The 26,825-nt window shown below is 43.6% G+C and overlaps 1 protein-coding gene across 5 annotated transcripts in view; it reads left to right on the top strand.

Annotated features, from left to right (window-relative positions):
• DOCK8 (dedicator of cytokinesis 8) overlaps window positions 1-26,825 on the top strand; it is a 265,097-nt gene that overhangs the window by 104,632 nt on the left and 133,640 nt on the right. For 4 of the 5 annotated variants that reach the window (XM_029613102.1, XM_029613111.1, XM_029613120.1 and 1 more), the window contains 5 exons: window positions 3,403-3,562; window positions 6,081-6,220; window positions 7,157-7,250; window positions 15,057-15,219; window positions 24,598-24,715. In XM_029613102.1, the coding sequence (XP_029468962.1) occupies window positions 3,403-3,562; window positions 6,081-6,220; window positions 7,157-7,250; window positions 15,057-15,219; window positions 24,598-24,715 (675 nt within the window). The remainder of the gene's footprint in view (window positions 1-3,402; window positions 3,563-6,080; window positions 6,221-7,156; window positions 7,251-15,056; window positions 15,220-24,597; window positions 24,716-26,825) is intronic. The other variant, XM_029613138.1, reaches the window with a different exon arrangement.

Below are 26,825 nucleotides of genomic sequence, written 5' to 3' on the forward strand. Positions count from 1 at the left end.
CTGCTCGCGTAAATCTGGGCGGATTTACGCGAGCAGGGCTTTTAAAATCCGCCCCATAGTGTTTACCTGATGAGGCAAAAACTGGACACATCCCATCAGGGCCAGGGTTCTTTTGTTACTACAGGTCATTCCATAGTTTTGATGTTCACCTTTCCATGTTCTCCCATATATGGTGTAGCCATTCTGCTTCTCTATTGTTCTCTATGGGATCTTCGCATGAATTTCTCCAGAATTTTTCTATTTTAGTTGATGCTTTTTAACAGCACTAACATTCTTTCCTAATTCCATGTTGAACTGCTTTGCACTCTTTCTAAATATTTTCTTTTGGTGTCTATTTCAGTTCTGTTTTCTTGTATTTCTGCAGCTTTGGCGCTTCTGTTATTTTCAGTTTATTATTGGAGTATATGAATTTAAGATTGTCTTCTGTTAGTGCAGCATGTTTCAGCTTGATGTTTTGGATTTTTCTCATTAGTTTTGGTGTATTTGAGCCTTTAAGGTACTTATGTACCAGTGATACCTCTGCACAAAGTGAGGTAGATTTTAAAAACGTTGCTTGCACAAAAATGGCCACAGACATGCGTATGTGGGCCACACGTGAAGAATGTGAATTTTAAAAAGCCGCAAAGTATGAGCATATATACCTGTGCACACGCTAAAAATAAGAGGACAGAAAATGGGTGAGGATTGGGCAGAACATGGGAGATCCAGGAAGGGGCCAGCGCTTGCACGCATAACTTTGTATTTTAAAACCAGAGACTACAGTGCGCATTGTTGTTTTAGCCGTGTAACTTTACTGCTGCTCCTGATGAGGAGTAGGTCTGTAGATCTTGAGTTTTAGGGCTTACCGGACAGGGTGAGGGTCTGGGTCAATGGGGAGCATGCAAGATGAAGACCAGAGGGGTCTTGAAGACCACAATATTAACTGGGCAAACTGGTGGGCTAAGCCTGAAAAGCTGGGATGACCCTCGCGCGAGCATGTTTTAAAATCCACTTACATTTGCATATAAAAGGCCGCAAAGTTCTATGGAAGATACTCAAAGTACATTTGCTTGAGCTATCTCTTAAAAGTAGGCGCATACTTACATGCGAGAGATGTATTTTAAAACATGCACATGCGCGCACGATTTAAAATTGTAATGTATCTCTGCTTGCACACCGATACGTGCGTGTATGGGGGCATGCGTGTTCATTTTAAAATTAGCTGGTGTGGTTTTAATTTTTCCTCTAAACATTTTTTTTCCAAAGAGGAGGAGTTACTTTCTGCTTTTCTTCTGGCCTTGTGTCCTTGGTGGTAAAATGATCTTAGTAATTGTTTTCACTTCTCAATACTGGATCTAATTTAGTTTTGTGATATTAGTAGATGGTCTCTTTATGCAAGTTAGGGCTTTATTGATCATACTGATCATGCTTTTTTCCTTTGGTAGTCTTTCCCTCTCCTGGACCCCAGCATACTTGTTCATGGTCTCATAAGCCAGGAGTTCATCCACCAGCTCCTCCATGTCCTGGTCTCTCTCCTGACTTTCTTCTGTCTGCTTCTTGGTCTCCTTACATTGCTGTCGGCTCCCCGTGTTCTGGTGCTCCTTGGCTATTTTGGGACCTCTCATCTGGTGTTTCTCTCCAGATCTCCTTTTTCTCTTGCTAGTTCTCTTTCTGCATCATATCTTGGCTGTTCGAAAGGGTCACCACTCAAGTACTTTTTTATTTTATTTTTTATTATTTGTCCAGTCTGAGCTCTTAAATTTCTACCAGTTGCCTTTTACAGTCTTCCCTTTTGATATTTTTTTCATCGATGTGATATCTTTCTTCCATTTTTTGCCATCTTCTCTTTGTGAACCCTGTTGATTTAAATGTAGGGTTTGTGGCATAAAATAGCAGTGCATTATCCCCTTTTTGTCTATAGTTAGTTCCTTTAATTTCTTCGTTAGCTTCTGTGGTCCCTTCTGCCACGGTTGATCCGGTGCCCTTTTTATGTAGCAAGAAAAGGAGCTGGTACTCAGATGCAGGGCATCCTTGGGATGGAGGGGGTGGGGCGGTCAGGTGAAATCGGGGAAAATCTCCCTACAACTGGCTGCAGAGTTCAGTCACCGCATCATCCTCCCCACCCATTCCCATCCTTCCTTCCATCAGCAGGAGGCATAAGAAAGCAGTGCTTTTTTACCCTACTGCTCTCTCCTCTGCCACCGTCATGGCATGGGAAAAGCACCAGAGGAGGAAGAAGTTTAAAAGAGAGAGAAGCACCACTGGTGCTTTTCTCTCTCTTTCCTCCTCTCCCTCCCCTCTGCTGATGCTTTACTCAGATTTAAATTCTGGAAACTTTATTGTCGTGGGTTTGGTTGTCATGTATTGTCATATGTAAAGTGGTTAAGAAGAAGGAAATGCATAATAGTGCTAGTAAGAATAATTAAAAATACAGGGTACAGTGTGGCTAATAGTATGGGCAATTACCAGATCCTGGTCATCGTAACCAGGGCTGGTGCCCAACTCTGCTGGTCAGTGCCCTGCACAGAGAACAGCCCTCTGCTTCCTGCTGTGGTTGGGCCCCTTCCATTCCAGGCAGCAGCCTGCAGAGATCAAGGATGGAAGAGTAAGACTGGAGCAGACAGAGGAGAGAAGAGCTAATCCGCCCCGTAAGGCAGGCCCTTCCCTCCTGTCACTTCCCAGGGACTGATACAGAGGAGAAAATAAGTACCGGAATAAAAAAAAAAAAAAAGCCCCAAGCGGGTCCATGAACATGGTCACCATGGCTTAAAACAGCACCAAGAGTGTTATCTTCACCTGCACAGTCGGCACGATCACTGCCACCACTATTAGCCCTGGTGCTGAGGCTAAGGGTGGGCACCTTTCTTTATCCTGGGCGATGGGCAGCCAGTAATAATTTTTTTCTTTTTTTTTCTTTTTATACTTCAATATTGCCGAGATTGTTCTAGATGTTTTTTTTAACAACAGGGTTCACCGTGTGAAGGTACTCAGCAAGACCTGGCTAGAGAAATTTACTGTCTTAAATTATTCTCTCCCCCTCAGAAATGCAGAGTAATTATTAATCACTGACGTTGCTGCAGAGCTCCCTTCTTTCCTATTTAGGTCAATGGTTTCTTGCGGCAGAAAGGAAGGTGCGGCTTTCTGTCAAGCTCCAGTAGTTCAGTGCTGCTGCCTTTCTGACCACCAGGTGGCACTGTAACAGCAGTGCTTGGCTGACCAGTCGGGGGGGGGGTTGGATAGGGCAGTGAGTGCTACTTCAGCGGCCCCTCCAGCCCTGCTTGGCTCAAGGAACCTGGTCTAGCAGTTGATCCTGAGTTCCCCACCCTCCTATTCTGCCTCACCCTGCCTCTTTCTATGCAAAGCGCAGATTCTGCGAAAGAATTTGACTCCTTTTTTATTTCTTTTTTTTTTTTTGTTTTCTAGAGTAAAGATAAGATTGAGAAGCTGAGGGTGCAGGCAGAGTCCTTTTGCCAGCGCTTGGGAAAGTACAGAATGCCTTTTGCCTGGGCTCCCATAAGCCTGTCCAATTACATTAACATTTCAACGCTGGAAAGGGACACAGGAGAATCTGAAAGCTTCAATGGTACTTCAAGACCTATCGTGCTGCATCTCCTGCATAAGTATCCCAGTGTTGTCATGTGGTGCAAATAGGGTGTAACAAGACTTGCAAAGCCAGCAGCTTTAATTGCAGTGTTCTTTCTGAGCTGCGTGTAGAGTTGTTCGTTAACCCAAACATGTGGGAAGGTACTGTTTGCGTGGTGGTGAAAACTCACTACGATTCATGCTGAAGGCAGCAGCCCAAGTCCAGTTCTTTTGTGTTACCCCCCCCCGCAGACAGGGCACATACAATGTGGAGTGGGTCTGGCATGGCTGAAAGGCTGAGAACCAGTCTCTCCGGATAGAAGTCAAATAAGAGTTTGGGTCAAGCAGAGGGTGTAGTGGACCTGGACCCAGAGGATAAATAGAGTAAACTGACATCTTTTACTGAACAGGCCTCTCAACCCCTGAGGACCCCTCTATTCTTTCCCCATCTCCCAAGTACCAGAAATTGGACTCTCTCCATAGTTTATTCCAAACAAACACAATTTTTTTTATTGCTCTGGAAAACCGGCAGTGTGGGAATGAAAACAGAATAGAATGCATTCACTGATTAAATCAGGGCCATAAGCCTACGCAGCTATGCTGAGGTAGTTACAAAAAGACAGAGAAACTGTATAAATGACAGAGATAGGCATAAAAGGTTCCTCAGCTATATACAGTGAACCCATTTATGATAAAGGAGCAGCATTTCACATTTACAGACATCTTCCACCATCTCCTCCTCTGTTCCACAACTCCCAGCATTACCAGAAAGATACTAACCCCACAGTTCTCATCACTATTCTCCCTCCACTAATTCCCATTTTCTGTGAGAGACCATGGACATCACATCCCCATCCACGTATACATCACCGGACAACTCAGTACTCTTTACTTCGACTCCAGAATCTCATCCTCCCGGCTCTCAAGACAGGCAATAACCTTGAACTTCCAAGTTTATCTGCTTCCATTTTACTTGCACCAGTAACTACTCCCCAAACCCCACTTTTACCTTTGGGAGTTCAGTCGGGGCCCCTATGGACTCTCCTTTAGAAGACACACCACTCCCTGGCTACTTCCCCCTGAGAACTGCCGGCCACCTCAGGCCTTTCCTCTTGAGGGGTGAGGGGGAGGGGGGCAAGCCTCTGCAGGAGCCCTGGGCTGAATCCACTCCCGTGATGGATAATTTCCAGCATCTCCTAATTCATGAAGGCAGCTAACTCGACTCCCCGCCAGAATCCTAAAACCTGCCTTTATATACTGAGGGACAAAACTCCCTCTACAGGATCTAGGTTCCTACACGCCTTAAAGGTCCACCGGGACACAGTGTAGATGCAACAACCTGCAGTCACCATAAACATCCAACATCTAATGGTTATTACGCATATAACACACTTTAAATTGCAGGTAACATGAAAAGACAATGTTTTGGGGTTTTTTTTTATTTTTGCAGTGTAGTCACATTCCAGAGAAACATCCCAGGCAGTGTCTTTCTCAGGAGTTTCCTCAATGACAAAGAAGGCTCCCTGATGGGAGACCTGTCACGTTTGGTACCCTGCGAATGAGACCCTTGTGCAGTGATGATACGGGACTGCAAGTAAAACATTTGCAGGACATGGAAACACTTCCTTATTCATACTGAGGCATTTCAACTAGGGAAAGTGTTTTGCCATTCGGAATGACTTTAGTGGAAAATCTGTACATAAAATACCAACCGGGGCTGGCCCAGAGGCTCGGTGGCCGTGCTATGCTAGGCTGATGATTGGGCGAAGATTGTGAAATTGTTAACCGCTGGATATCTGTTTTATCTACTATTGATACACATGTCAATGAAAATAAAATCATTTCATTGCATAAGAGACTTGTGGAGTTTCACGAGCCCTTCCCTTGTAGTGTCAGCACTGCCACTGACTTTCCGTGTACCTCAGTTTATTTGTAAATAATTGAGTAATGATGATGATGATGATCCAGTACCTCATCTTCTTACCCGCTTTAGAAAAGAAAATTAAGGAGCAACAAGTATGTGTTTGAACTATTTTAATAGTTTCTTCCAGCAGGCCAGTGAGCGGCTAACCTCACCGGAATATTCCATGGCACTCAGCTGGATAAGCTTGCTGCTGAGTGCACCCAGCTGAAGTTAACTGCTAACTGGAAGACCATGATATTTCTGACCAAACTCATCAGGCTACGTTTATCCGATTAGTGCCATATATCAGTACTAGCTGGATAAATTTTACCCATGGCCTGGAGCACCTCCACCAGCCCTTCCTCTTTTTATCCACCTAAATTGTAGCCAGGCTAATGACTTATCTGGATAAAATTTTGCTAGTGAGAGGAGTGGAAAATTCAAATCTGGGGGCTTGTCTGACTAATTTAAAGAGAGACTATTTCCTGTATTTTGGGCTAACAAAAGCATTGCATACTCCCTTATGTTATGATTTTTTTTTTTCAGTATAATGTGTCTGAGTTTGATTATTACTTTTTGTTTCTAACTGGCTGGGATACTCCATTTTCCTGCGCAGGGAGAGCAGCTACTGGTGACAGGAAGACGCTATTGGCTCAGGCCAGGAGACTGTCCGAGAGAGCGAACATGTACGAGGAAGGCTGTCCTTTGTCAAACTTCAAGCCCACCACCATCACTGTCAACAGCTTCATTAAACAGGTGCCCCATGCATGCTTTGTCACTTGGGTGAGAATAAAGGCAATATTCTGCACTAGGTGTTGGGCAAAATGAATTTAAAAAATGCATTGTGTGGGAATAAAATCCCTATTGTTTGTTGGGGGGGGCCCTTCATCCAGCAACTTCCATTGAAATTATTAATGGGGCACCTGAAAAACTGGAAGTAATAAAGGGAGGTAAACTTAGTGACTGAGCTACAGGCAGGGGAGCTGCTGCTTTAGTTCAGCGGCCGAGATTGTGGCTTGAAACCGGATTGATGCGAGCTCTCCTAACCTGAGGCCAGAAGGAGATGAACTTGCGCGAAACGTAGGGGAGCATTTCCTCTCAGAGTTGCAATTGCGTGGAGCAGCTTCTAAGCGGGAGGTGATGAGGGCCGAACTGGCATCCGAATCTTAAGAAGGCATAGCTCAGAATCAGAGGAGCCTTAGACTGGGAGAACCAAGGTAAAGCAGGAGATCAAGCAGAATCTGTGCTAGCAGGTAGGAAAACTGGAGTATATGTAAGGATAATAGGGCAGACTAATTGGGGCCAAGGGGCCTTATCTGTCAGATTTCTGTTTCACTGTTTGAACCTTTGCAGATGCCTCCTGGAAGGTTTTTAGCTTCTTTTGAAATAGACTGAGATGGCCCAGGGAGCGCAAGGAATTGAAAATGCTTGATGTTTTGTTTCACCCAGATGAGCAGCCTTCACTGACAGAATAGCTAGAAGCCCTTTCACTTGAGATGGGTTGGGTGTTTGCAACCAGTGTGGAACCGTCCCAGTGAAAACGCCCACCCTGCCGTACGGGATCTAGTTCTTCGGAGTGCAGCATTGCTTCCTTCCCATTCTTACTTCTTTTGTTATGCTTTTTAGTCTGGTTTTTCAAGGAAAGTATTAATACAGCAGTAAAATATTATTATCTTTCTCCTCTGCTGACAGGAAGGAGACCGACTTAGCGATGAAGACTTATTCAAGTTTTTAGCCGACTACAAGAGATCTTCTTCCCTACAAAGAAGAGTCAAGTCTATGTCGGGTAAGAGATGCTTTTAATTCTAACAGCTGCTGAAAGAGTTAATATATTCAGTTCCAGTGGAAGGCAACAGCTTCCTTGGCTTGAAGGAGGTGAGCTAGCCAGCTAGAGCCATAATGCATGGCAGATGACCACGCCCCCAGGAGAAGATCCCGAGAGGGACCACCGGCTATGCTTAGAGTATGGAGACAGACACACACTAGTTCTTTTATTAAACAGGTCTTGAAACCACCAGAGGTGGCAGTAGTGAGCTGAAGTGCCCGGCAGGGCTGAAGTCCCTCAGATACTGTAACAGCGATCCCTGGATAGCTGAGCTGTTGAGAAACTGTAGACAGTGAGTAGGCAGGGTATGCAGAGTTCATAAACAGAACTAGATGACAACACTCACATATTGGTCTCAGGGAGCTCAGGAGCTGGAAAGGATAGGCCCTCAAGGAGCGAGTACCTGGTTCCAGGGAAAGCGCTGAGAGAGCGATGGTAACTCACAATGATGTAGATAATGATGACTTCCAGGCAGAGAGAATCAACAGATAGTCAGGAACAAGGGCCCTCGAGGAGCGAGTACCGGTTCTGGTCTGTAACCTGAAAAGCAAAGAGAGAGAGCGAGGCCCCCGAGGAGCAGGTTCCTTTCGTAAGTCCAAGGAGGCAGAGTAGCTTAGGCAGGGTAAGCGAGTAACCTTGTCCTATCCGAACCTTAGCCCTTGCTACTAGCTAGTAGCGATATCAGAGACCTTTAAATATTGGAAGCGGATGACGTCATCTCAGGGGGACGCCCCTGAGGTTCGCACCCTTGCTGGTACTTTACTCGGAGCGCGCACGTGCGCCCTAGGCTTCAGGCAATATGGCGGATCTATAGTGTCGAGCCGGTCCGGGATCCGGAAAGAGACGGCAGGGAGATGCCGCAGCAGACAGCCGTCCTTCAGACCTGGAGGGAGTCGCCAGATAGGTAAAGAGGGCGGAGTGAAGACGTCGGGCAGCGACGGTTGCAACAGTACCCCCCTTCAAAGGGCGATCTCCTCTTCTGGTACCAGGCTTAGGTTTTGAAGGATGCACGAGATGGAACTGACGAAGCATCTCTTTATCCAAGATATTGGTCTGAGGCTACCAAGAGATTATGTCGTGGCCGAAACCCTCCCAAATCAGAAGGTATTCAAAAGTCTTGCCTCTTTTACAAACATCCAGAATTTCTTTGATCTTAATCTCTAAGTCGTCTTCTGCATCGATGACAGGTGGATCTTGAGTTTTGGAAGAATTTTGTTTGTAGATATCAGCAGCAATGGAATGAGCTGCTGTGGACGTCACTGAGGAATTCAGTGGAAGTGGCGGTGATAGGGAACATCCAGAAACCACTTCAATCGGTGATTCTCCAGAAGATGTAGCTGGATGAGAGTTGATGGCATCGCCAGCGGATACAGACTGGCTGGTTGCCAAGAGTATCTTCTTCGGGTCCATATGTGCTGTGGCTCTACAGGCACATCTTCCAAATGCAAAGAGCGTGACAAAGATACTCTAAAATTATGATCCGTGAATACGGATTTGATGTTGAATGCCTTCGAGCCAAGGTGAACGTTGAAAGCGTTATGAATATCAGCAGCAATGGGTAAAGCTGCTGGGGACGTCATGGAGATCTTCAGTGGAAGTGGCGATCTTCAGTGGCGCGCATGTCGGGGGCGATCTTCAGGGGAAGTGGCGATGTTGAGAAACGTCCAAAACCCACTTCAAGTTATAATGCAATAATGGATCTTCACATTTGACAAAAGGACTCCTCAGGTCTTCCACTAGACGTCTGAGAATGAAGTAGCCTCCTGTCATTGAGTCCACCAGGGCAGGAGTCTGAACCGTAGTTGGTTCATCGATCACGGTGACTGGGAGAGAGGGCGGAGGAGAGAACGCGGTATGGCCTAAGAACAGTCCTCCTGATTTGCAAAAGATGAATGTTTCTTTCAGAAAAAGTTGACGATTTGGAGATTCATTCTCGTCGGAATAATTTGAGGTTAGTGGGAACCCTGGAATCAATCCCTGAGGCTGGACTGGCTAAGAAGCTGGGAACATGTCTACAGTCATCTTTGGATCTGCCATCTACTTATCGATCTTTATGCCTTGAAAGAGCACATCTTTTGGGCCAGAAAGGGAGAGATACAGACAGACCACGAGTAGTGATACTACAGGTCTTAAACTTTGTACATAAAGTGCAAATATTGCGGGCCTATAGAAAAGTGAGTTCTGTTTGCCTCAATAATCAGAAGATCTTACTGTTTCAGGATTGCTCAGCTTCTGTTGCTGGGAAGCGCAGAGCTTATGCCATGGTTTTTAAGCAACTATTCAAAATGAAGATGTGCACAAGGAGAAAAATATCTTTTTTGATACCTCAGTGGAAGCATTCCTCTATATACAAGATGTGGGCTTGGATAATCACTCTGCCAATACTTGAGTTTGCTTCTTTGATTATAGTTTGAATTTTGCATCAGTGACTTCATAGGTGGGGGAATTAAATATTTTAGTAGATTGTTAGGTCTCTCTTTTGTATTTTAACACCAATCTGGTGTTTATTTGATTTCATATATTAAGAAGGGAGGTGATCTATATTTATTGGATGGGGAGGGCCCCCATAGCATAAATGCAATGACCCCTTTCCTATTATTGTTTTTTGTGATTGTTTTAGTAAAACAAGGCTGGTTGACTATAGTTGGAATTTGTAATAGGTTTATCAGGATCCAGGGCTGGAAGGGTGGGGAAGGGAGGTGGAGAATTCTAGGGAAAAGGAAGAATGTGATTGTTTTCATGCTCTTGGTATCTGGTCGGCAAATATCTGTCTGGGTCTTTTCTTGCATTACTGTTTAGGGGGGGGCCTCTCTCTCTCAACAACACTATTTTCATCTTTCTTTATCATATATCATCTGGGGGATTACACTTATGGGAAAATTTCTTAAATGCTTAACTTGGAATGTATGTGGGATTGGAAGAGTGGTGAAACGTTATAAATTACTTTAAACAATGCAGTGTTTTCAAACTGATCTTGCTCTCTTGCAAGAAACTCACCTAACAAATATGGCGCATGTGAAATTAAAGAAGTATTCTTTAATTTCACATGCGCCATATTTGTTAGGTGAGTGGGTGAGATTCACTATGCTTCCACTACTATACAGAGAGCAGGGGATGTTGCTCAATAAATATCTTCAGTTTCATTCGATAACAGTTTTTAAAGATGCTGAAGGTAGATATGTTTTTGTAGAGGGCTATCTTTTTGGGATTCATACACTGTTGGGTAGCAATTATGCCCCTAGCATGTATGATTATACATTTTTTGCTCAATTGGTTCATCTTTTATGTCAATATTTTCACATACCAATGTTCCTGGTTGGAGGCTTTAACATAGTTTCTGATCCTGAACTTGATAGATCACTCTCTAAACTTCCAACTAAGCAAAATCAGTGGAGGGATATTCCCTTTTTATGCCATCATTTACAATTTATTGGACGTTTGACGGAGACTTCACCCTCTTGAGATGGATTTTACACATTTTTCAAGAGCACATGACACTGAGTCTCACCTCGAATATCTATTATTGTCTGAACTTCTCTTCCATAAAGTAAGGGGCAGAGAGAGGTTCACTGGAAATTTCAGACTATGCGCCTGTATGCGTAATCCTGGAGGGTTTTCTACCTCAGGACATGGGAGATGGAAGTTTCCATCTCAGTTATTCCTTGACTGTTATTTTCACTTTTTTTTGATAGATAAGTGGAAGGATTGTGAGGGATATAATAAAGAGCATATAAATGATGCTATTTTATTTTGGGAAACAGCTAAAGCTGTGCTAAGAGGGGAAATAATATCCTACACTGCACAAAGAGGAAATCAAGGGCCAAAGAAATCTTGGGGTTGGAAAAACAGTTGAATTTAGATAAAGCCAAATTTTAGTCAACATTCTCTTGCTAATAAAGCACAATTTATAGCTATACAAGTGACCTTAAATACACTAATACATCAACAAAGTAAAAAAGGTCTATTATATTATAAATTTAAATTTTTCTTGCATTCTAATAAATCAGGCCGCAAACTAGCTAATCTGGTGCACACTTGGAGAGAGAGAACGTATCTTGTATCCATTAGAACACAGCATGAACATTTTGGTCCATAATTCTCAATAAATCGGGAAAGTTTTCTCAGATTATTATAAGATGCTATATACTTCAGAAAACGGAGATATGTCTGAGATTCAGAGTTATCTAGGTAAAGCAGGTTTGCCATGGCTCACTGAGAGAGAGCCATGGCAAAAAAAACCTAAATGCGCCCTTGTCTTTTTTAGAGGTACAGGCTGCTATAAAAAATTCATCATTACACAAGTCCCCTGGTCCAGATGGCCTTCTGGGGGAGTTCTATAAAATTTTGATAGACCTTTTATGTCTTCCTCTGGGTTGTGCCTTTGAAATTCCCAGAAAGAGGAATTTCTTGGATTGGCTAATACTACAACAATTAATGTTTTGCCGAGATTCTTTGCTGGCAGGATCATATTGACCAAGATCATTACTTAATTATGATGTCAAATTATGGACACAAATAATGGCTGATCGTATTTTCCAAGTTACTTCCCTCTCTTTCTATTGAGCAAGTGGGATTTATCAAGGGGAGGTATGCGCTTACTAATGTACATAAACTTCTTGCCTCTCTGGAACATTCATCTCAGTCTCAGCTCAATTCTTTACTTAAGTAGTTTAGATGCCGAAAAGGCTTTTGATAGGGTTGATTGGACTTTTTGTTTGCAGCATTATGAACATATGGTTTTGAGGGGAATTTTTTAGATTTCATTTCTCTACTATATAACTACCCTAAAGCACATATTTTAGTCAATGGGGATTTTTTTTTAAGCATTTGAACTCCAAAGGGGAATGCAGCAAGGTTGTCCCTTATCCCCTCTACTTTTTGTATTGTCATTATATCCCTTCCTCCGTGTGGTAGCAATGAATCTCCTTATTACAGGAATTTCAGTAGACACCCAAACATTCAAACTAGCCACTTTTGTGGACGATTTGTTGGTGCATCACACTAACTTAGAGGTCTTGTTACAGCTTCTTTAAAATGAATTTTCCCTTTATGGTTCCCTTGCAGGGTTGAAGCTGAACATGGATAAATCTGAAGCTATGACTATTGGGAATTGGAGTCCTAGGGATTAGGGTGGTGTGTTTCCTTGAAAATGGACAGAGGATAAAATAAAATACTTGGGTATATGGATCACAAAAAAACTTAGGTGATCTTTATGAAATGAATATAGCTAGCTTACAAGGCTCCACAAAAGATGTTCTTCGTAAATGGTTACATCTGGCAATCTCATTGAGTGGTAGGATACAACTATATAAAATGGCCATTTTCCCTAAATGGTTGTGTGCTCTTGGTATCCTTCCCCTTTTATTAAAGAGACGAGATTATCAGTTGCTATGTGAAGGAACTGCCACTTTTCCCTCGGCGGGGAGGCAAGCCCAGAGTTTCTATAAAACATCTGATGTCAGGGAAACGAGGTGGGATGCGTTTGCCTGACCTTCGACTCTATAACCAGGCAGCTAATCTTAGCAGGTGGGGGCCTGGCTTATGGACACCTCTTATTATTGTGATTTGAATTTTGAAAGTGTTATAATCCAGCCTCTTAATCTTCGATGTGTTCTGCATGCTCAGATTTCACAATTACCCAAAGGTGTGAAACACCATATTTTAATAACCTCTGCACAATCCACGTGGCATTGGTTGATATCTAAATTTAAATTGAGCTTTAGGACTTCACCTTTTTTTTTTTTTTTTACCTATAACTGGTAATAGTGCATTTCTACCTGGTCTGACTAGGAAGGTAATTGAAAATTTGTCCTAAGAAGGTATTTCAGTTTTAGCTCATATTTTAGATGAAGATGGGAAGATGATCTCTTTGGAGTCATTACAGGAAAAATTGCAGGAAATTACTTTAGATACTTTCGTTATTTACAAATTAAACATTATCTTACTTCATTGAATTCTGAAGATCTTAATGCTGTAGGTTGGAAAATTCTATAGGACTGGTTTGATTTAGAAAAGTAGGCATACTTTGTCTTCTTTTAATAGGTCTCTTCAGGTTGCCTTTGATACTTTCCTCTTAGATAATTTATGGCATAAATGGATGCAGGACTTATACAGCCAATTTTCCTTGGAATTTTTTATTAGCTGTTTTCGCCACATTAAAACAATTCTAAAAACATGCAAATGCGAGAAGCACAATTCAGGATTTTATATCAAGCATCTATAGCACAGAGATGGGCTTATTTGGCAGGATTAACCAAATCAGATTTACCATATGTCTGGAATGCAAAGTTACTGAGGGCACTCTGGGTCATGCATTTTGGGCTTGTAAAATTCAAAAGTTCTGGAGACAAAACATTTTCCACACAGAAATATACGTCTCTTTACAACTGCCTTTTAATGCTTCTATCATACAGGCCGGTGGAGCGCACTGTTATCCCCCGTTTGGACGTGCGTTTTCGACGCGCTAGCTTTATTCAGTAAGGGGTAATAGCGCATCGAAAACGCGCGTCCAACCCTCCCCGAAACTAATAGCGCCCGCAACATGCAAATGCATGTTGATGGCCCTATTAGTTATTCCCGCGCGATACAAAAAGTAAAATGTGCAGCCAAGCCGCACATTTTACTTTCTGAAATTAGCGCCTACCAAAAGGCTGGCGTTAATTTCTGCTGGCGCCAGGGAAGTGTACAGAAAAGCAGAAAAAACTGCTTTTCTGTACACCCTCTGACTTAATATCATGGTGATATTAAGTCGGAGGTCCCAAAAGTAAAAAAAAAAAAAAGTAAAAATTTAAAAAAAAAATTAAAAATCGGCCCGAGGGTCGGAAGACGGACGCTTAGTTATGTCGGTGTCCATTTTCCGAATACGTAGCTGTCAGTGGGCTCGAGAACCGACACCGGAAAAATTGAGCGTTGGCTGTCAAACCCACTGACAGCCGCCGCTCCTTTTACTGCGGGCCCTAATTTGCATAGGCCACCCTCTTGAATCGCATGCCCAGGAGAGTGGCCTGTGCGCGCGCCGGGAGAGCGGGTGCTCGCCGACTCTCCCGCACATTTTTCTGTGTCGGCCTGATATTAATTGGTATTCTGTCCACTAGAGGGCACAGAAGAGCAACACAGAATTTGTGGACTGCAAAAATGTTTCTTTTGGCCAAAATGGCAATTCTTCACTATTGGAGAGAAGAACTCGGACCTTCCTTTGCCCATTGGAGGAACACCATTCATAATTTTTTGGTATTGGAACTTTTAGTTGGAAAATTGAGCTCTCCTAGAGAAAAAAAAGAAAGTATTAGATACAGGGATGCCACATATCTCATCTTTACCATCACATGCTCGAAGTACTGTCCTAAACACTTATTGTGATCATGACTCTGGGATGCTTGAAAAACCGATGGATGAACCACAGTTGTTCTTCCTGAGGGGGGGGGGGTTGCACAGTGGATTTGGTGGTTTATTGTATTTGTGCTTGGTGTACTCAACAAATGACACAAAGTTCGATTGTCATATTTGCAGGTATGTGTGTTGTATATTTCTATAAAGTTAATAAATTTAGGTATAAAGTACATGCTGCATGTTTTTTGATACATGAACATGTTGGGTAGATTTATGTCCATTTTATACAGTATGCGTACATGATATAAAATTTGTGCGTGTGCATCCATATAGTTGCGCTCGCACATGTTTTAAAGTTCTCCTCTTAACAAGTAAATCTGTCCATAACCGAACTTCTGGGAAAACAAAAGTTGCACTCTTTTTTTTTTTTTTAAATAGGATTGTTAAAGCTGGAAGTTTCGCCAGTTTGCGAGGGCCTTGGCTGCTGCCTCACTCCGGAGCTGTTGCCGGTGAAACCGTTTGCCGAACACCGCAGTCGTCCCACCAAAGAGATTCTAGAGTTCCCCGTTCGAGAGGTCTATGTTCCCCACACTGTCTACAGGTAAGAAACCAAGGGCTCCGTCATGTCATGTCATGCGCCATTGATATCAGACTCATCTGTTGTCTGCTATTGTTGGCTCGGAGGTCTGGGTGAACTGGGGGGTTCTCAGGATGAAGTACTAGGAGGGTCTCAATGAACTGGAGACAGACTGTTTGAACTGGTGAAGGTATCAACAAACTGGTGATTTCAGTTGCACGCACATTTTTAAAAATATACCTACCTCCATGTATTAATCAGGATTTTACTCAAAGTTCAATCTTTTTTTTTTTTTTTTTGCATGGGTTAATAGATACAAACTGTAAGGCTGACCCAGTGGTTTATGATGGTCACTTTTGAGATATGATTCATAAGTGTTATTTTGAATAGTCCTTTCTCATTTTTCCATAAGCAAGATATATTTAATTTTTATGTAAAATATATGTGCGTATGTTTATAAAATAGATAAGTAAAGTACACACTTTCATTACATTACTGATATTCGTACGTAGCCACACATACCTGCATATTTTGGGGAGTGGATATGTACGTATTGTATAACCAGTGTGAACCAAATTCGTGCAGGTTATAAAATATTATAGTACATCTCCGTGTGCCCTATGGGGCGGATTTTCAAAGGTTACGCACGTAACCCCAAAAACCCGCTCCTGTGCGCGCTGAACCTATTTTGCATAGGCTCGGTGACGCACACAAGCCCCAGGACGTGTGTATGTCCCGGGGCTCTGAAAAAGGGGCGGGAAGGGGGGTGGGTGGGGTGCTGGTCCGGGGTCGGGACTGAGGCCTCTGGCACGGCGGCCAGAGGCAGGCATAAATAGGACAACAAAGGTGGGGGGGGGGGGTTTTAGGTAGGGCTGGGGGACGGGTTAGATAGGGGAAGGGAGGGGAAGCGGAAGGAACGTTCCTCTGAGGCCGCTCCGATTTCGGAGCGGCCTCAGAGCGAACGGGGAAAGCCATCAGGGCTATTCTCTTTTCTTTCCACAGCTCCTTTCACCGGGATGTGCTTCTGGCCAAACTCCTTCCTCAAACAGGAACGCTTCAGGGCTTTCCTCTGAAGACAGTTTCTCTTTGAACACCCCAAGGGACAATCCTCACACAGACTCTGTTTCTGAAAATAATTCTTTCCTCCTCAGACCTTCAGAACCTCCACTCATCATTCCCAGCACACCAGCATCACCCCAGTCTCTTTGCCCCCTTTTATCCAGTATTCAGCATCCTCTCTCTCTTCATCCCCTACTTTTCCAGAATGCTCTCTCGCTCTCGCTCTCGCTCGCGCTCTCTCTCTCTCCTTCCACTCACCCAGCTTCCTCTCAGTCTCCATGCTCCACATCTTCCCAGCATCCATTTCTCTCTTATGGTTCTGTACCTTAAAAGTGGATAGATAGCATCAGGAGGTTTCTGGATTTATGCGATCCACCAAAAGCTTGATGCCATAGGCAACTGCATAGTTCACCTAATGGAAGATCTGGCTCTGGTACATCTTAGTTTGCAGTTCCTTTGGGACAGGGACTTATCAACTGTACCTGAATTTGTAATTTGTCTTGAGCTCAGATTTGGAAATGTGAGTAATTAAATCTTAACAAATAATAATGCTTTTTTTTTATGTCAGTTATAAAGCAAGCTATTAACGTTCAGATGAGATCTTGGGGTAACTAGTTATCTTGCTGTCCAAGGTTGTGATGTAACTCCAGAGTTTGTGCTTCTAAAATTTTGAACATTTAGGATATTGTCATGGGTAACCCTGCGCAGAATTTCGCAGATATTAAGGGGCGGATTTTCAGAGCCCTGCTCGCGTAAATCCGCCCAAAACCGGGCGGATTTACGCGAGCAGGGCCCTGCGCACCGGGAAGCCTATTTTACATAGGCCTCCCGGCGCGCGCAGAGCCCCGGGACTCGCGTAAGTCCCGGGGTTCTCGGAGGGGGGCGTGTTGGGGGCGTGTCGGGGGGCGGGCCCGGTCACCGCGGCGTTTCGGGGGCGTGTCGGCAGCGTTTTGGGGGCGGGTACGGGGGCGTGGCTACGGCCCGGGGGCGTGGCTGCGCCCTCCGTACCCACCCCCAGGTCGCGGCCCGGCGCGCAGGAGGCCCGCTGGCGCGCGGGGATTTACGCCTCCCTCTGGGAGGCGTAAATCCCCCGACAAAGGTAAGGGGGGGGTTTAGACAGGGCCGGGCGGGTGGGTTAGGTAGGGAAAGGGAGGGTAAGGTGAGGGGAGGGCAAAGGAAAGTTCCCTCCGAGGCCGCTCCGATTTCGGAGCGGCCTTGGAGGGAACGGGGGGAGGCAGCGCGGCTCGGCGCGCGCAGGCTATACAAAATCGATAGCCTTGCGCGCGCCGATCCAGGATTTTAGTGGATACGCGCGGCTCCGCGCGTATCTACTAAAATCCAGCGTACTTTTGCTTGAGTCTGATGCGCAAGCAAAAGTAGGCTGATCGCGCTTCTTTTAAAATCTACCCCTAAGCCAATAACAATAATTGGTCAGCTGTTACGCCAGAGCAGATGATCTCATACCTTGTCACACATTTCATGCCAAAACCCTAAGGTTATTGTTTCTGTAATTTTGTCACTGATACCCTAGTACAATGTCCCCATATTTCAGCCAGTTACAATAACGTTTTCTGTCTTTGGATGAAAAGATGAACTGTAATCCCCTAGATGGAATCCGCACTGAATCTTACAAAGAACTTCATAATCTCACCTCATGTTCTGTGACGTAACTCCAAGGCTATAATTTTGATTTGTTTGTGCTTCTATGATATTGCCACTGACACCCCAGGTATTCAAACCCCAAAATCGGCCATTCTTCCTGGACAGATTTCTCACTGTGAATGTGAAAAGGTGATTATTTTTCAGTTGAAAAATTAGTATGACTTCATATGAAAACTTCTTACCCTTGTTTAATTTAATTTTTTTTTTTTTTTGAAACATAATTTTTATTGCAATAACATGTGAACAACATCTTCCAGAGTTCAACCATAGTCTCTACCACAACAATAATCTCATAGACAGCAAAGATACAAGGTATCCCATTACGGTTATAGTATACCCGGTCAAGCGGGAGAACAACCAGAAGGCTCATGGGCTGCATCTGAGGCATTTTCTAGATTTGAGAAAAACCCTCCCCCCCCCTTTCCACCCCCCTCCCACCCTCCCACCCTTCCCCTGGTACTCAAGGGTATGTCAACCAATCAGGAGTCAGACGAAACATATCACCACAGTAGCATATCTGTAAAATACAAGGGACAAACTGCCTTAACCATAGATCAGGCGGAACTAGGAGAGTCTTATGTAGTACAAATATATGCATATTATATATAAGGCAGACCAAATAAGTCCAATGTCACCAGTCCCGCTAGAGCATGGTAGAGGTGACTAAAAAATGGCAAGGAACTTGGTGTTACTGAAAATGGTAAGTATCGTGGGAGGTTCCTTTTAGGCTAGGTAACAGTTGTGTTTGAAGATCTGGTGAAAGAGTTGAAATATACTCTCCCCAAATTTGAAGAAACTTAGCTTTTTGTTTGGAAAGCATAGAGACAGCCGTCAGATATTCCATATGTATCAGGTTATGAAGCTTCTTGGTCCAAAGTGACAAGAAATCAGGGTGAGGCTCAATCCATAACGCCAAAATGGTTGCCTTCGCCATTAAAGCCATCTTATCCACAAGTAAAGATTGATGCGGGGAACACCACTCCATAGAATCTGTAGAAGCACCCAGAATCCAGATTTCCGGCGCTAGAGGTACTTGCTTTTTCCATATATTTGATAAGACATTCTGTACTGCTGTCCATAGAACTTGTATAGCAGAGCAAGACCAGAGATTATGCAAAAGGTCTGGCAGGGGATGTGAACAACGCAAACAGGCAGATGAAGAGACCAGGTGCATATAAAAGGCTTGTTGTTGGGAGTAAAAAGCAAAGTGTAGGATTTTATATTGCTGATCCCTTATTTAATTTAATATGATCTCTTAATCACCCATCTGGAACCCTGGGCAGTAGTTTTGATTTATTTGTCCTTGAGGACATGATCACCGAGTACCGCGGGGTACTCTAATCCCAAAGATCAGCCACTTGCCATGAGCAGCTTTCTCCATCTGGATGAAAAACTGGATAAAAGATTCCTGTGGGACTTTCCTAAACTTTAATTAATGTAACTTGGAGATTATGAATGCTCCCAATGTTTCCTGATAGGACAAAGACCCCAACATCCCTATGTACAGTATCCCCAGAAATCAGACAGCCTCCTTAAACTGATTTCATTTGTGGATGAACATCTGCTGCCTGTCCCAGGTAGAAAACTGTGGGAGATACCACACTGAGACAGTTTATTAACAAGTGATATGAGGATTAAGTTACAGATTTATTAAGGATTCGTTCATTTCCCCAAAAAGCAAAGAATGTATTCCAAACTTTATGAAAAGAAGTAGTAGGATGTTAAAACCTCCAATGACCAAATCCTTCAGAATTTGGTACCCTAGGCACTTGCCTCTATGCTGCCTGTACCTAAATCTGGCCCTGCACCTGTCCCTAGCTTCAGTATGGATCTGAAAATGGAAATAGGACACACATTTTTTCTTCATATGTGTTAGACTTATCCTCTGCTAGGAGACCTAGAAAAACACATTCTTTAATAACTACACACAGCTTAGTGTCGCATGATAATGGAAGCAGCTGAGGGAACCCTTTAAATGGAGGTGACACGATCCGGCAGGACAGTGACTTATCGCTGGGAAGGCGGGGAGGTGCATCTTTGGATTGGTATGATGGTAGCAAGGGGGCAAATACATGTTTGTTTTGTTAGTTTTTCAGGGGGTCACAGTTTTCTTTTATAGCTTCTCTTTCTAAGGAAGTAATAAATCTCCTTATTGTGTAAACAGGGGGGAAATACTCCTTATACTGCACCTACTTCAGCACTCTAGTTGTACTGTGTTATCAAGTGGCTCAGACAAACTTTTGTCCTAGCTGCTTAACAGAAAATATAAGTTGTTACCCAAAAAGCTTTATTTAGCCCTGATTTATGTTTTGCAATACATAGCATTAAAATACCATTTAATATATAATAACATGCTTTACCACCAAAGTGCTCGAGACGTAGGACAACACCTAAGGCAGACCTGGAACTGAGCTGAAAGCTAACTGGATCAGCACCGGCTAATAAAAAAAAAAAAAGCCCATTTCTGCTCCAGTACAGAAATGGGCTTAGCTTCTGCAATATAAACCTACTTAAGTGCTACATCGGAATGCCACGAGGCTGCAGGATTAGCAGATTTGCAATGCGCCTTGAACTTTGCCTTCCTTGGCAAGAAGGCATCTTAGAAAGTCAGGTCCGATTTGTTCTGAGAATGAAATGTACCCAGCAGCTACCAACTCTATAAAATGTTCTCCGACAGAAACAGAATAAAGCGAGCACATTGTTCCCAAGCGTCAACCAAATACATTATTGCAAAGCAGTCATGCCGCACTGCAGAATCAGTCTGTCCGGGGGCGGGGGAGGGGGGCAATAGGAAAGGGGTTTTAGAACTGGGGAAGTTGGAAGAGTCACGCTGAGCATGCAAAGGCTAGAACACAAATAGAACAAGGAAATGCTGATTTGACAGATACCCTTTTAAGAGGGCTCCCTTATATTATGACACATGTCTAATAGTGTGCTACCCATTTCTTACCTGGGGGCCTTCGTAAACTAATTTAACAAGTAAAAAAAGAATTGCAGCGCAAATTGGATGTGCACTTTTTTTCCTTAAAGGAAAAAAACCCAACTATAATGGTAAAACGTATTACAAATTGTTTTAAGTCCAGTTTCAGGCAGGGCCATCCTGGGGGGAGAAGGGAGGGGCAATCAGGGCTTTGGGGTGCCTAAAGCTGCCACAGTAACCCTTCCTCCAACATCTAACATCACTTACTTTGCTCAAGAGCACCAGGGGGAGGGGGGAGAGCTGCAGTGACCCCATGAGTGGAAATATCTATGCCCCTCTCCTTCACCCTTCAATGTCAGGACCCCCACCCCTACTCTTCCAGCTCTTCAGTATCTCAAGACAGGGGCAAGGACTGGAGCTGAATTGCCCAGGCCCTGCATCCCTCTGGAGTCAGTCCTGTTCTTTGAGCATAGTCCTAGTGCAGAACCGAAATGACATATTATGTAAAAGCTTTCAAGAATAAGACATTCATGGACTCAATATACAAGAATACAAGAACTACCGTAATTTATATGGAGGAAGTCAACTGATAGTGGGTGAGCTGAGAAACTCTGTTGGATGCAAAGGTTGATGATTCTGTTTGATATTCAATTTTTCAGTTTTGGACTGGATCCATACTTTTTCTGGAAAAAGTTCCTAGCTTCTATATAGATATACCTAAGCAGAAAATCTGGTTGCTGTAGGTTGAATGGTTTGGGAGATATTGTGGACACAGATAAAGCGAATATATAAGCAATCTTTTTTTTTTTTTAAGAGAAAACGTGGTAAAAAAAAAAAAACCCATAGTAAATGATGGCTTCTTCTGAGTATGTTTTGACTTTGTGTACTGTGGTGAGATTCACAGAAAAGAAAACTCCATTCTCTGTGTAGACTGCAGTATCTTAGATGGCCAGCAGTAATACCTACCCTGTATCTATGAAATGTTTCGCTGACCTGTCATTAATTTTTTTTTAATTCTTAAAGCCGTTGTGTGTAGTGCCCCTGTGAATCACTAGGAATAGCCATGCTTGGAATGAGCTGACAGATTAGCTCAAGTGAAGTAGAACTGAAATTGGTTCACGGAGTGTGTGATGTCATTTGTGACATCATAGCTACTATGAAGCCATAAAATTAAATCCTGAGAAGTAATTTGTGGTTGTTTTTTTAATGGTTCAGGATAATTTTGGGGAAATCTACTTAAAACATGTTTAAAAAATAATAACTTCATTTCAAACTGGTAATCCATGCAGAGGGGGAGCATTGTGGCTTGCTGAAGTTGCTTGTGAAATAACTGCAGGGGTCACCATGGGTACAATTTCCTCTGCAGAGCTTTGCTTCTAACAGGTAGGTTTGCTGTTGTATTTAGCTGTTCACTACACAGGAAAATTTTGATCTGTCCCTAAAAGGAGCAGAAATAGCTTTGCATTATTCTCTTTTTTTGGCTCTGCCCCTTCCTAATCATTTTGAGGCCAATTTTCAATAGGCCGTTTCGCTGAAAAGTTATCCGGCTGAATATATCTGCTTAAAGTTATCCAACTACATGTAGCCGGATAACTTAAAAACCCAACAGGCTACGTTTGAATATAACCGGTTAGATTTTTAAGGCACCTGACCTTGTGTGGCCAGATAAGTTGATACATATCCGGGTATCTTTAAAAGATATTCAGATAAGTAGCACGGGGAAAGTTAGGAAAAAAACCCAAGAGGTACAGGACCCTATGGCCCGATTTCCTCTCATCCACCCCCATCATAATATTTCACATAGCAGCCTGGCACTGCCCACCGCGCAGCCCCTCCTACATCGATTAAATAAACCTTTGTCAGCGGACAAGGTTCTGTTTAATCGATGAAGGGAAGGGATGTGCAGTGGGGAGTGCCAGGCCGCCAGGGCCTCTGTGAAATATGATAATGGGGGTGAGAGGAAATTGGGCCACAGTGCGCTGTACTTTTTTTTTTTTTTTTTAACTTTTCTAGCGCTATTTACCCGGATATCTCTTAAAGATATCCGGATAAGTAGCAAGTTATCCAGCCTCACAAGGCCGGAAAACTTATCCAGATATATGTGATATTCAGCTAAGTTAGCCGGATAACTCAACTCCTCGCTGGAACCTCCCTGAAGTGCCCCTTTTTATCCGGCTAAACTGCAGCTGGATAATTGGCTGGATGTGCCTAGTTTGCCATTTGGATGGATAAACGTTTGAGATATCCGTCTAAATGGCTTTTGAATGCCTGCCTCTTTATTTGAACCTGTTTTTAAAGAAAACAGTGTGCAGGTGAGTGGGGAGGGAGTCATGGGTCATTGCTTAAAGGTAGAAAAATATAAGATGGAGGAGATGAGCAGAGGAAATCCCAAAACATGAGAGCGTAGCGCTAGGAAGTAAGGATCCCTTACTGTAAGGAGGAGAAAACTCCATCGTTTTGAAGCCAAAGAAATTGCAGCTTTAATATACATCCAAATTGAGCAATTATGGTCTTTCTAATGATTTTATAAACCAATGCAATATCAAGAAACACAGGGTTTCAGTCCCCCAACACGGATCAGGTTTCGTCACGACGGCTGCTTTGGTACTGCATTGGTTTATAAAATCATTAGAAAGACCGTGATTACTCAATTGGAAGCTGCAACTTCTTTGGCTTCAAAAACGACTGAGTTTTCCCTTCCTTATAAAAAGGCATCTGCACTCTTATATTTGGCGTTGCTTAAGGGTGACATGGAGTGTCAGGATTCAAGGCTCATGACTGCAGAATTCCGGAAGAAGCCCCCCCCCCCCGTTCCAGGACTGTCATTGCAGTGACCAGACTAGGATAAGTTGGGAGGCCAGAGGAATGGGGGAAAAATCCTCAATTGCAGATGAGAGCTCAGGGAGCCAGATCCCAGCCGTGGTTCCGACTGAGCCGGAAGCACAGAGGAGCAGGAGGAAACTGGCAAAAAAAAAGAAAACCATGCAAAAGTGAACATATACCTGTTAATGCAAAATACTTACTATACCTCAGGGAGATGTAGTTATATTTTTGCAATAATGTACACCTTAATGTGTTGATGCAAAACTCATTTGCATGTCATTAACATGGACCGTTTACAGGAGCTAATTGACACACGTTAATGGCCAATGTGAATGCAAGTTAGTGTCACAGCCGTATGATGGCAGGGATTCTCTACTCCCCTGGCATAGTGCATCCCCACTGCCAGCCAGCCCAGAGAGCAAAAGCTGGGCTCAGATCCAAAAAAAAAAACAAAAACGCTTTAAAGATCATGCATCTGACAAGCACACTTGGATTTTACCAGAAATACCAAGGCTAAATAAATGAATGAATACATCCAAACATGAAAAAATAGTGTGTGTGTGGGTGTGTGTGTGCACGCGCAAATGTAACCACTCCAGGAGAGGGGGTGCCTGCATGGCCATTTGGCTAGGGCAAAATTTTTAAAAAAGCTAAATATATCTATTTCTAACATATATAAATACAAATTTCAATTGTAATTGAAAAATTTGCTAACAAAAAAGCTCGTAAAGCCTTCTTAAATAAATAAATAAAAATTATTTGGGAAATTTAGAAAACGATTTCTCTTATTAAGTATCACATCAGAACCTTACATAGGGGCCTAGTTCCTGCTCTCTCAGACTCTGAATGTAATGGAGTATTAACAATTCCTTGTTTTTGTTGCTCAGAAAGTAATGCATGACTTTTTCCCTCCACTCCCATCTCTCCTCCCCCCACAGAAATCTTCTTTATGTCTACCCACAAAGGCTGAACTTTGCCAATCGCCTAGCATCTGCGAGAAATATTGCCATTAAGATTCAGTTCATGTCTGGGGAGGACCCATCCTGCGCTATGCCGGTAATAGTCTGAAATAATCATGCCTGTCCTCTCTCCAGTGTTAACTGCTTCATGTGCTGCTCTCCAGCCCCCATATCTTAGGGTAACTAAGAATCACAAACTACCTGCGAACAGAAAGCCACTGCAGCAATTGGTGGGTGCAGGGGAGCAGAGAATTTTAGTATCAAATATGTGTGGTGAGAAGACTCAGCAGTCCAGTTCCTGTTTGAATCCAGTTTCACTACATTTCCTGTCTTAGTGGTACAAACTTAGATTATAAACCCTCTGGGGATAGGGAAATACATACAGTACCGGAATGTAATCCGCTTTGAAGTGCGAAAAGCAGAATATAAAAATCTAAACTAATTAATTAATTAATGCAATGTACATCCATGCCTTAGTCATATCCAGAAACAAACTAGTATGACTTAAATCGAAAAGCACCAGAACAATCTCCCCGTTTCTGTTTCTACCCATCGCAAAGAATTCTGGTGGCTGTCTCCATAGCAAATGCAAGATTACAAGTCCCAGAGTTCTTGGACAAGAGTTTAAAAAACAAGAATCAGCCAAGACCCAGCATTACTCCCTAGAAAGGAAGCATACCACCTCAAGCGTAGGTCCCAAGATGTTCCCATCACTTGCATGCAGTTATTGTGGTCTACACTATTCAGGATATATCCCAGCTGCCAACCATAGAGGCTTCCCTGCTTATAGGATATCACTCCTTATCCTAGTCAGTTTTTGTTTACTTCCCTTTTGGTTCTCTGCCATCCTGGGTAGAGGAGCAGAAAGGTTCCCATGTTTAATCCAATCCTCCTACCTCCCCCGCCCATGTCTTACCACCAAGATAAAGGGCTACTAAAGCTAGCATCAAAACTAGTGAGGCTGTTGCCCAAACATCTGACTGTCTAGGTTCCGTGACCTTGCTAGACAGCACCTTACCAGGGCCGTCACAAAGGATGGATAAGCCAGGCAGCTGCCTGGGAGTTGCACCAAGACGATGCCAGAGAGAAGCACAATATCCGTCTGCCGCTGACTTCTCTCATCGTCTCTCCATCTCGCGGGCCCCTGTGGTTCACGCTTCAGCTGTTTTGAGCCGCGTGGGGCTCCATAGATACAGAACACTGGGCAGATCAAACAGCTCGTTAGGGAACAGCATAGGCTACAGGAAGAAGAGAAATGGCACCGCACCAAATGGAGCACCCTGGGATGGGATGTCTAGGGCTGTCAGACCAGCTGGAGTTAGTGCGACTGGGTTTCCCAGCTAAACTTAGCCGATTAGTGCTAAAAATCAAGCATTAACTGGCAAAGTCATTTAAAAAAATAATTTAAAAAAAACCCCCAAGCCATATGAGATTGTTTAAATTTTTCAAAATTGCCTCTTTCCCTTCCTCCCTCCCTCCCAGCTCCTTAATTTTGAAATATATTTCATCCCCCAGCTCTTAGCCTGACCCTTCACTCCTTGCTCTCTAACTTAGAAAAATTACTTCCACCCAGGGCAGCCAAACTCTTCCTGTCTCCTCCTCAGAAATTGGTTGCCCTGGGATTCTCTCCCTCCCTTCTGCCCAAATAAGGAGAGAGGGCTGGCCGGGAGATTCCCTCCCTCCCTTCTGCCCAAATAAGGAGAGAGGGCTGGCCGGGGGGATTCCCTCCCTCCCTTCTGCCCAAATAAGGAGAGAGGGCTGGCCGGGGGGATTCCCTCCCTCCCTTCTGCCCAAATAAGGAGAGAGGGCTGGCCGGGAGGATTCCCTCCCTCCCTTCTGCCCAAATAAGGAGAGAGGCCTGGCCAGGGATCCTTTTCCTTTATTTAACAGGAGGGCAGAGAATGGGATCCCTTAGACATCCCTCTAGTCTTCTTTTTTTTCTTTTTCTTTTTTTATTTATGTGTAATAGGAGAAGGGAGAGAGAGAGGGAGGTTGTGGCTGGGTGGCAGAACTCTTTTTTTTTTTTTTTAAAGCCCATATTGAGGGAGGGAGGGAAGGAGATGAGTTCCAGGGACAATTGTATTTTTTAAAAACATATCAGGAGGGATTGCAGGAAGGGGATGGGGCTACCGGTAACTTTTAAAATCATTCTTATGAGGAGGGTGTTTGGCCGGCCAGGTTTAGGCCCGCTCATGTGGCATCTAGGT

This window comes from Rhinatrema bivittatum, chromosome 1 (assembly GCF_901001135.1).
Source record: "Rhinatrema bivittatum chromosome 1, aRhiBiv1.1, whole genome shotgun sequence".
Classification (NCBI taxonomy): domain Eukaryota; kingdom Metazoa; phylum Chordata; class Amphibia; order Gymnophiona; family Rhinatrematidae; genus Rhinatrema; species Rhinatrema bivittatum.